The sequence below is a fragment of the Mycteria americana genome, chromosome 8, assembly GCF_035582795.1.
Source record: "Mycteria americana isolate JAX WOST 10 ecotype Jacksonville Zoo and Gardens chromosome 8, USCA_MyAme_1.0, whole genome shotgun sequence".
NCBI classification, from domain to species: Eukaryota; Metazoa; Chordata; class Aves; order Ciconiiformes; family Ciconiidae; genus Mycteria; species Mycteria americana.
In genome coordinates this window covers 9,004,717-9,015,147 of record NC_134372.1, presented here as the reverse complement: position 1 = coordinate 9,015,147, position 10,431 = coordinate 9,004,717, and the positions used below count along the sequence as shown (strand labels likewise).

Below are 10,431 nucleotides of genomic sequence, written 5' to 3'. Positions count from 1 at the left end.
ACAAAAAGCACCCATACCTTTATGCACATCCATAAATATTTACACAACCGATCTCAAAGACATGCTGCAAATTTTCTCCAAGAACCTTTTAAGTCTCAAGCCTGTCTGGGGGCCTGGGACAAAATGACACCTGCCTCTCACCATTGCTAGACCCATGTCCTAAGCAAGACCTCCAAGGAGAGGACACGCAGGGCTGACCTGCGCTGCACTTGCCTGCTGTCAGCCCCGCTCCACCACGGAAGCCAACTGTCTTCCCCCACCGTCCTCCAGTCCCTACAAGCACACAGGGATGAACCCAGCCCCTTCATCCACCCACAGCCCCCTGGGGAGGGCGAGTCAGCAGAACAGAAAACCCAGGCTGCATTGTCTTTTGAAGTTTTTATTTTTATACATTTTTTTTTGTATTAAAAAGGAAAAAGCATAATTACCACAAATTACAAAGGACTAAAGCATTACTAGAATAATGAATCACATCAGCCTAGAAAGCAGATACTCTGAATAATATTAATGTTATAATACAAGCTCTCATTCAAGTATTTTACATTTTTCTCTTTTCCTTTTATATGTGATGATGATCCTAGCACATGGGTCAAAGATTATGTACTATCGACAGAAGATGGATCATGTACAGCGGGCCATATTAACAAGATTTTCCTCCCAAGTGATACATGGTCTGTGATGAGTCATTTTAAGTTTGTCTCTACGATAAATGCAGCTGAAGAAGGTTGCACACACTTTCTAGTTTTGGGAAACAGAAGGCTGAGGTTGGGACACACAGGGTTTGAGAGAAGGGCCAGCACATCGAACCACCAGCCCTCTTGCTCCAGGCGAGCGAGCAGAGGGCCACCCTCGCCGGGGTGCAGCTCAGTGGGGGTTTCTGAGCCACAGATCCAAAGGTTTCCAACCCCAACGGGACCGGGACAGGCTGGAAGAGGAGGAGGGGGAGCGGGGCTGCACCAGGGAGGCTCGAGGGACCAAGTGGTGCCAAGCACCCCCCTCCGCAAGGGACACCACCGCACGAGCCAGCCCTGGTGCGGGGCTGACAGCTGGAGAGCGAGCCGCAGGGGGACAGCGCGGGGACCCTGGGGTTGACCCGAGCATCCTCCTGCATGCCGCAGGGGGCTGGCTGGCACCCAGGGCGCTCCCTGCTCCTCTGGAGCTTCCCACCAAAGGGATGTGCTTGTCACAGATACATCGGTCCTATGTTCAAGTGTCTGCAGAAAGTGAAACTGTAAACTACTCATTGAAACGCTGCCCTCCAGCCACCCGCTCCACGCCACCGAGATGAACATTTTCTTTAAAGAAAAAAAAAAAAAGTCATTCATCTATTACCTGTATTAGAAACCTTTAAAAAAAAACCACAAGTCAGTGAGGCATTTAACATCAAGTGTAGCAACCCTCTCAAAAAGAGCCTAACATCCATTTCAAAACAGTGACAAAGTGACATAACCAGTCTCAGAGGAGACAGGAGAAAATAAGCATTGCAAACACAGCTTGCTACATTTACAGTTTTCCTTTTTTTTTTTTTTTTCCCGTTTGATAAAATAACTGGAAAGGCATTAACAGCTAGAAGGCCCCCTCTGCACTGCCATGCTGAACGTGTACAGACACGTGGCAGGATACTGAGGTTAACACATCATTTTGTTACAGTACAGTCAACCAGTCCCAAGCAAGACGAGCAGTTGCTGAAACTCAAGGGACCCCCAGGGCTACAGTGACAAGCCGCCATCGGGGTGTGAGGGGGGCAGCAGGAAGAGGGACAGACAGGCGAACAGAGCAGCAGGATTATTACTTTTTTTAATTCTCCTTTTTTTCCCCCAAAATGAGCATAGCAAAGCAACAAAGCCTCCTCTAAAACACACCTTCCACCTCCACTCCTGACCCCACGCCAAAGCTCTGTACCCGTTACAACCGCCTGCCATCCCCAAGACAGGCTGACACACACTGGACCTTGGCAAGGAGCCCCGGCTGTAGCAGCCTGGGACCTCCCGAGAAGAGGGGTGAGATGGGGAGCACTCCCCCTGCTCTGCCTGCAGGCCTGATGACCTCCACCAGCCTTTCTGAAAGCAGCCGGGGCTCCCTCCGGCCGTGCTGGTGGCTGGGTGCCAGCACCGCGCAGCCCTCACGAGCTGTGGGATGGGTCAGCGTTCACAGGAGTATGCACATCCGATCACTCAGACCACTAAAATTAAAAAAAAAAAAAAAAAAAGCACAAAACATGATCTTGGTGAAGCATCCAAGCTAAAAGCAAGGCCAAACTCCCTCCTCAGCAGGAGGGCAAGAGCTTCCTCAAAAAGCAGAACCCTCTTTGGACAGCAGTCCCTTATCCGGCGGTGGAGCGAGCCGTGTGCGATGCCTTCTGTATGCAGCAAGAGGGAAAGTGCCTCTGCAGACCCGTCCCCTGTGCAAGCCATAAGACAAGGGAAAGCCTCGCTGCGGTCAGCCCTTCCTCGCCCCGCACTGACCACACGTACTGCAGCCCCAGCCTCGCCACGGCCACCGCGCAGCGCAAGGGTGCAGGGTGCTGCCCTGTAACCAGAGCACCGCGGAGCTGCCTGCCCTCTGCCACCACCCACACCGCGACCGGCGGGCATCTGCCCCGCAGAGAGCGGAAGCGACCGGCCCCGCGTTCCCTCAGGCTGGAGGAAGACAGGCAGGAGCGAGCAACAGCTGCCTCAGGCTGTCACGTCTGTCTTTCCTTTGCTCCCTGGCTACGCTGCTGACAGACAGACAGTAAAACAAGGCACACAGTCCGCACATCTGGAGGGCGGCAGGACCGCTGGGACTGCTCTTCTGACCCACCTTCCCCTGGGAAACAGGGGGGTTTCACGCAGGGCCCTCAGCCACACTGATGTGACAAACCACTGACTGAGCAGAGGGGGGAAAAAACCTCTTCCGTGCCAAGACTAGAGCCTCAGCCTTAGAAATTAAAAAATAATTTAAAATCAATTCAGATTTTGGGAAATTCTCTAGGAAATTTCTTACTTCTTCTACCACCCAAGCAATGACACAGTCTGCTCTACAAGCAACAACTCCACAGCAGGAGCTTGTTCCTCCTCATTTCCTATTTCATTTGTTGCTAAAATGCAGACAATTGGCTTCAAACAAGAACACGCACCAACGAGAGGAGCACAGGGACGCAGCAGCAAGGACCACCCGCGGCACATCCAGACCCGCTTCCACTTGCGAACAACCAGCAACGCATCTCCAGTGTCCTTGATTGACCCCCATCTCCAGCCTTCAAGGCTCCTGCAAATCAGGGGCAAACCTGGCTGTATCCATAACCTCAGAGATCTGACTCTGGCTCACGAGAGAGGGGAAATCCAGAGATAACAGTCGCAGCCACAGCACTGTACAAGTGTTACTTGCCCGTCTTGCCCAGTTACCACCCTGCAACCCCAGAGCACTGCTGCTGTAACGGAGCAAGCCACAGGGCATGCTGGTTGGCATGCTGAAATCAGGCTTGCGAGCGGTACCAAAGCTGCAGGGTGACATGGCAGGGGCAGACAGACCAGGGCAGGATCACACCACCAGAAAACGGCAAAGTAGCAGCTACCCAGCCTCACTCAAACCCAGCTGTGCTTTCAATTCTAGCAGCAGTTCACGAAGCTGCTCCACACGGACCAGCCCACCTCCCCCCCACCCCCCACTAAAGCAGCATCTTCAACGCAGTGTCAGTTTGGGAAGGTGATAACTGCAGCCAGGGCCCCGGAGGCATCCACAGCCACTGCCCGATTGACAACTTGCCCAAGCTCACCCTCTTGATCTCCGCTCTCAGCTCCTGGCTGCTCTCATCCACCAGCCCCCGCAGCCATACAGGGACAGCCCTGGAGAGATGACTCCTCTTCCCAGCTACAAGACACAGCTCTGGATCAACTGGATACTTTGGGAAAATGCTGTTCGTTACCAGTTTGTGATTTTGCAGAGAGGGTAACGCAATCAGCTGCATCTTTGAGTAGCCCATTGCGCTGCCCGCTCCACACCACGCACAGGAGCACGCTTTGCAGGTCATGAGGATGGAGTGCCAGAGCCACAACCAAGCCAACTGCAAAGCAGGTATCCCAACCCAGGAGAGGGAGCACAGCAGCAAGGCAAGCAGCTCTGGCTGAAAGGGAGCTTCTTCCCTTACAGTGGGAGCATGACTTTCCAGTGCTGCTTCTGGGCCTCAGGAGCAGATCTCACCCCTCTGACACACACTCCCTGCGAGGGAACGCAGCTCACGAGCCTGGGGAGGGTTTGCCTGCTGAAGCCCAGCCGGTGCTGGGTAGAGGAACCAAGTAAATGCCACAGCAGCTCTGCAGCCATCCCCTTGCCTCAGCCAAGCAAGGAGCGGCACAGTGTTATCTCAGCCCTCGGAGATGCACGACGACGCTGCCCTGAGCGTAAGACTCCACGCAGCCCCCCGCCAAGACATGATGCACAAAGAAACCCAGGCGAGAGCCCTCCTTTGCTGGGCAGGTCTCCTGCTCGCATCCAGCACAAGTCCCACCAGCAGCCCTGGGCCAGTGACAGCTGCAAGAGACGGGTTCCCTGGGGCTGTGTCACTCCCTCGCCAGGCTACAGCATTAAGTGGCACCAGGGACATGCCAGCCCTCCCACTTGCTCGCAGCAAGGACCAGTCCCTCCAGCTGCTGTGACAGATCTCCCCGCTCACCCCCCAACTATGCTGGAGGCGCAGAGCAGACCCAACTCCCACCCCAGCCTGCCCGGAGAGGGCATGGGGGGTCCAGCGAGGCCACAAGCACGTACAGTTGCTGTCGCAGGGAGGATGCTACAATGGTATATACACAACGTAGCTGCTTCAACTACTTCATAAGCACAAGTCTTGGATTTGACTGCCCTCGGCACCTTCCCCCACAAGAATCAGGGGTCTCCGCGATGTGGGGAGGCATCCAAGTGAGCTGCAGGGTCACAGGAAAGGCCGCGGGGAAGATCAGCTCGGCAGCAATGCCATGAGGAGTCTCTGGGCCGGGGGGGGGCCGAGAGCCCAGTGCGCCCCAGGGTGCAAGAAGCCAGTGAGCCTTCCCCGCCTAGCTCCACCATAAGGCAACTTTTTTTTTTTTGTATTTTTTTTGTGGGTTTTTTGTTTGTTTTTTTTTTTTCTTCAATAATATTTCCAAGGAAGAAAGCAAAGGGAGAGGTGTCTTTTTAAAGTTTTTTTTGTTGTTTTAGAGGGGTTTGTGGGTTTTTTTGTTGTTGTTGTTTCATTTTTCCAAGGGAAAAGGAAGAGAAAACCTCCTTCGGCAAAGTCCTGTCTTTGCATGCGATGGGTGTTCCTGGGGCAGCGGGTACACCGTCCGTGCAGGCTTGAGTCCAGGTGCCTGCCGGCCTCCCACCAGCCATCCTCGCAGGAAGGGGTCAGAACAAGCCTATCCTTGGCAAAGGTCCTTTGGTTGACTTCCAAATTGTCCGTGATGGAAGGAAGAGGCGGGTGGAGGGAGAGCCAGACCCCCGGGAAGATTGGAGGTGAAGACGCTGGGGAGGAGGGACCAGGAGGATGAACAGGGCGATGCTCCTGTTGCAACGGTCGGTGGGTGTCGGAGAGGCACCGCCGTACGTGGAATGGGAGACGTCAGCCAGGTCATGGAGATCAGAGGCTCCGCAGCATCACAACACGCTGCGGCTTCGGTCCCCCATCGGAGAACCTCGCTCCTCCGAGCTTCCTGAGCAGGCTGCCCTGCGGTCTGAGGGGAGGGGTACACGGGGGAGTCGTTGGGGCCGCACAGAGCAGACTTGTTTTGGTAAATCCAGACAAACTTCTAGCAATAATTTAAAACTTGATATATATATATATAATAATAAAAAAATCTCCCCTTTCCAACCCAGCCAGAACATTTTTTTTTTTTTTGAAGAGACACTAAGACATGAGTGTGTGCACAGGAGAGGAGGGAAGGGAAAGCAAAGGGTGGGTCTGCTGTAAGCAGGTCTGGCTCTGGTCAGGGTTGTAATAGCAAAATGGTGTTTTAGATGCAGATCGTCTTTGCTTTCCAGCCACAAGAGAAAAAAAATCGTGTGCGTTGAAGTTTCTCCCAAGCAGCCTATTCCTGGGCACCCACCTTCCAGCTCCCTTCCTGTCCCACCCCCTCACGTCTCCCCTTCTCCGAGCCAGTCCCCCACCAACCCACCCCATCCCCTGGCAGGAAGCAGACGCTGCAGCCTCTCTACTTCCCCACTGTCTGCGATTCTGCAGCTGACGGGGTGGGAGATTGCTGGCTCAGGTTTTTGGCATCCTCTTGTGCAGGCTGGCTGGGTGAGGCGTGGGCTTGGCTGGATGGGCACTGGCTGACCGTTTTGCTGGAAGACTGGGATGGGTAGCGCTTCCTGCCATCTCCCCCTGACGTCGTAGGGTATCTCTTGTGTCCACCTTCCTCCCCCATGGGTGGCTGGAAGAGAAGCACCCCAGTATCAGCACAGCCTCCTCCAAATGCAGATGCCCTCCCCCTGGATCAGAGAACAGCCAGCCTTCCTGCAAACCTCTAGTTGCAACCTCTCTCCCTGACCCACAAGGAACCTGTCCCAAGCACACAGCTGCCCTCCTCTCCAAATCTACTGCTGTCAGATTTGCTGACAGAAAGACAGACTGACTTCCAACCAAGCACAAGGGTGACAGCTTGGGCACCTCCTTCCCACACAGGGGCACAGTCCAGAAGTCTGGAAGCCAAAGCTCCACATAACGCTGGCTCCACTCAAGCCATGAAGGCTCAATTTCCTCCTCCCTCCTCAGCTCATCAGGGAAGATGGGCTCATCCAATTCCCCACAGAGCTGCTCTGAAGTGGATTTCCAATATTCAAACCCTGCAGCTTGTTCCTGGCCCAGCTGCAATGATAGGGCATGACACTAGGTGTCACTGACTTCCCCTGCCTGGCACTGCTTGGGGACCAGTCCCCAAAATCCTCCTTGGAGGGGGCCGAGGGGTGTTTGCAGGGGCCATCAGTGTGGTGCAGGCATTGTGTCTACTCACATCCACTCGGAAGTCCTCGAGGCGCTTGAACTTGCTGAGGTATTCTTGCAGTTTGCTGTTAATGTCCAGATTTTTGGCTTTGGAATATTTTAAGAAGGCCCAGAACTTTTCCAGCCCATAGAGCTGTCCTGGAGGGGGAGAAAACCAAGCCAGACATCAGCAGGACAAAAATCAAACCAGACATCAGAACCCCTTCCTCCAGGCTTCCCCCCTGGTCACCCCACAGACCCTCCTGTCCCACTGGTGGGCACAACTGAGGCAAGATGGAGAACCTGGAGGGAAGCAACCTACATCAGCACTGGGCAGGCCTCTTGACAGGGGATGTCCCCCAGGCTCGGCTGATGTGGTGGTGACAAGATTCAGCCACTGCAGGGCCTTGAGAAATCCTAAAGGAACCAGTACCTCTAAAGAAATGTTTTGGGAGAGCTACAGCCTCCCACTGCTCCCCTCCATCCCCTCAGCAGTCTTCAGGCCGGTGAGCATCCACTCAACCCTCTCCCATGAAGCGAGCAATAGGACATCCAGCCGGTCCCAGTCACACACGTTAACGTACAGCATTACGTGGCTTCCCCAACGTCATGAGAAGAGGCCCAGGAGCAGCCATACAGCTGGGCTACATCGCTGCCAGCCCCAGAGGAGGCCAAAGGAGGCACCTACCAGCTTCATAATCCTTGATGGTCTCTTCTTGAAAGTCCTTAAATATGTCTGGCCGGAATTTCTTCTCCAGCCCGTAACTGTAGTATCTGAAAAGGCACTCCAGACCGTACCTGGAAACAGAGTAGCACATGGTGCTCAGACACCGCTGCACGCAACATCCGGGCAGACAGTCTATTGAGGCAAGAGCCCTGCTGCACACCAGCGGCAGGAGGCGACTGAGGGTGGCCCCAATCCTACCTTCGAGCAAGGCAGAGATGCTGCCTTTGTTTTGCTGTGAGCCCTGCAAAAGGCCGAATCCTTCTCCCCTCACTCCCCTCCCAGGAAAGGCTGCTCTGCCCCTCTCCTCTCCTACCTGTATCCCTCCTTCCCATCTTCCACAGCGAGCTGCTTGAACTCCTCGTACATTTTCTTGTTGAAGTGATCTCGGAGGAAGAAGGACCAGAACCGGAAGAGCGTGTTCATCTCCTGGGACTGACCAATGCCCAGTCGTTTCCGCTCTGTTTCGGGAATAGGGGATGATTACAAGGCAGATCCTCTCCCAGGGAGCCAGCTCTGCACAGGGGCTCATGTACAAGAGGGCCCTATGGCACTGTGACTACACCCAGTCCCAGTGCTGGACACCCTGAGCCACAGCTTATGCTCGCCACAGACTGTGGGGAAACATCAGCTACCAGCAAGGCTGTCCTGTAGGACCCTGCTTACTTCCCTGCTCATCTCCACGGGCGTGCTCTGCAGCCGTACCCTGCCCCCCGACGCAGCAGAGCACAGACATCCTGCCCCATGCCCTGCGGTGCAAGCATCCCTACCGTTAAGGCAGCGCCGACGGTACTTGTGGTAGACGTGTTGTGTGAAGCCATTCTCCTTGAGCAGCTCGTGCGAAGGATGCTGAAACTTGGGCAGGGACTGTGGGGTGCAGCCGTAGCTTCCGACAGCCGGGGTCCCCTCCGAGGGGCTGGAGCTGAGCACAAGAGACTCCCATCAACCCCCTTCCTTGGCATCACCCAGCTGGTAGCGGACTGGGGTCACGCTCCACCCCACAGCACTTGTCTCTTGGTCCCACCAACTCCCTGTGACTGTCTACTCTGGGTTTGGGACCTGAACCATGGGGTATCCAACTAGGAAGGGAACTGAGGTTTCCAACAGTCTCATCTTGTTACTCCAAGGCTTCAGACTTTCCTCAGCTCCTTCCAGGAGGAACAAGTTTGGTCCCAGTCCTTTCTGCAGCCACCTAACAGGAGACCTCCCCTGCAAGACCAGATGCTGCCTTTCCCCCTCCTTCCCACACTCGCTCCCCTTTCCCATTTCTGGCTCCTCCGTGACCCCACATGCCCGTCTTCGGTACCTGATGGAGGCAGTTCGGGGCCTGTGCTCCCGAGAGTCCATCACCCAGCCCACGTGGCACTCCATCGGGGGGTTCGAACTGTGCCTCGTCTTCCTCTTCCGCGGAGTCTGCAAGACATGGTGCATCAAGGACGTGTCCCCTTCCTCCCCAGGCCCCACTGGGAAACCCCAGCTCCTGCCCCGCACCCCAGCCCTGGTCCCACCTTGGCATCTATCGTCCTGCCCTCTTTCACCACCGGGTAGAACCGGGGCGTCTGCGTTGGGTCCTTCAGCTGAGGCGTGCGAGGGGTCCGGGGGGTCCTGGCGTTGCGGTAGTTGGGCGATTCTGGTACAGTCGTAGGCAAAGACCGGGCAATGGTTGAAGGCTCAGGGACTCCAAACAACTTGTTAGCCAAAGCATCTGTAGGTACTGCAGACAGAACCCCCCACACTGGGTTAAGCTGAGCTCTGAGCAGAAGAGGATCAGTACAGCCAAGGGACACCCATCTGGCAGATGGGAAGCAGCAGGAGCAGGAACACAGGGACACATCCCAGCCCTCCGAGACAAGCAGCTTCAAATCCAGCCTGGCCAGACAGCCCAAAGCCTAGCAGCAGATCCAAAGACTGAGCTTCCAGGGATTCCACAAGGTATCTGCTTTCCAGTGGCTAACACCAGTGACAAATCCCCCATCCCCAGGAGAAGGACAGGACACCAGGACCCACACACAGGCAAGCGAGGCCCAGTGGGCAGCTGCCTTCCAGGTACTCTGAGAGGGTCCAAAAGAAAAGTCACATTCAGGGAGCTACATCAAAGTCTGCCAAAGTTTCCTCACTCTGCTGGGACACCTCTGCTTTTGGGCCTCCTCTTCTGGAGCCCCAAAACGTTTAGCTGGAAGAGCACTGCTCTGGGAAAGATAATCCCACATACCAGTGGCCCCAATTCCTTCTCCCCAGCTGCTACCCAACCTCCGAGGACCTCTCACTAGGAGGAATAGAGACAAATTCAGCCCCACCCACTCGTGTCCCCTATCTCTTACCTTGCTGGAACCTGGGGGGACCAGGAGGGACTTCCTGGTTTGGATCCACAGGGGGCTCTGGGGTCAGGGTGTCAAACTGCTCCCTGCTGATCATATTCACCTTCTTGAAGTTCTCCACTTCTTGCTGCATTGGAAGAGGAAGATGATGAAGCAACCAATTGCCCTCTTCTGCCCTCATCCCATCAACTCATTGTCACCACCGCTCTGCTTGTGCAACAGCCACAAGGCTGGGCACCGAGTGCAGCCACGAGGCCTCAGTGCCCAGAAGGGCAATGTGCTGTGCAGAGGTAGGAAGGGGAGATGCAGCAGACAGAAAACAGAACCCTGCATGGGCCAGATCTGAGCCACTTGCTGCTGCTGCCAAGCTTTCAGGGATCCTACAAGGCAGCTCCCCTAACCATCACTTACTTCTTTCAGGCTTTCACCCGCATGCATCAGCGCCAGTGCAGCACGGT

The 10,431-nt window shown here is 55.2% G+C and overlaps 1 protein-coding gene across 2 annotated transcripts in view; it reads right to left on the bottom strand.

The window, feature by feature from the left end:
• Window positions 1–375: 375 nt before the first annotated feature.
• The window catches only part of LARP1 (La ribonucleoprotein 1, translational regulator), a 49,323-nt gene continuing 39,267 nt past the window's right edge, over window positions 376–10,431 (bottom strand). Inside the window, exons 12-19 of one of the 2 annotated variants that reach the window (XM_075509521.1) lie at window positions 9,977–10,100; window positions 9,164–9,369; window positions 8,962–9,068; window positions 8,426–8,577; window positions 7,972–8,116; window positions 7,620–7,729; window positions 6,963–7,090; window positions 376–6,383 (exon numbers count right to left, since the gene is read on the bottom strand). In XM_075509521.1, the coding sequence (XP_075365636.1) occupies window positions 6,162–6,383; window positions 6,963–7,090; window positions 7,620–7,729; window positions 7,972–8,116; window positions 8,426–8,577; window positions 8,962–9,068; window positions 9,164–9,369; window positions 9,977–10,100 (1,194 nt within the window). In that variant the 3' untranslated portion in view covers window positions 376–6,161. The remainder of the gene's footprint in view (window positions 6,384–6,962; window positions 7,091–7,619; window positions 7,730–7,971; window positions 8,117–8,425; window positions 8,578–8,961; window positions 9,069–9,163; window positions 9,370–9,976; window positions 10,101–10,431) is intronic. The other variant, XM_075509520.1, reaches the window with a different exon arrangement.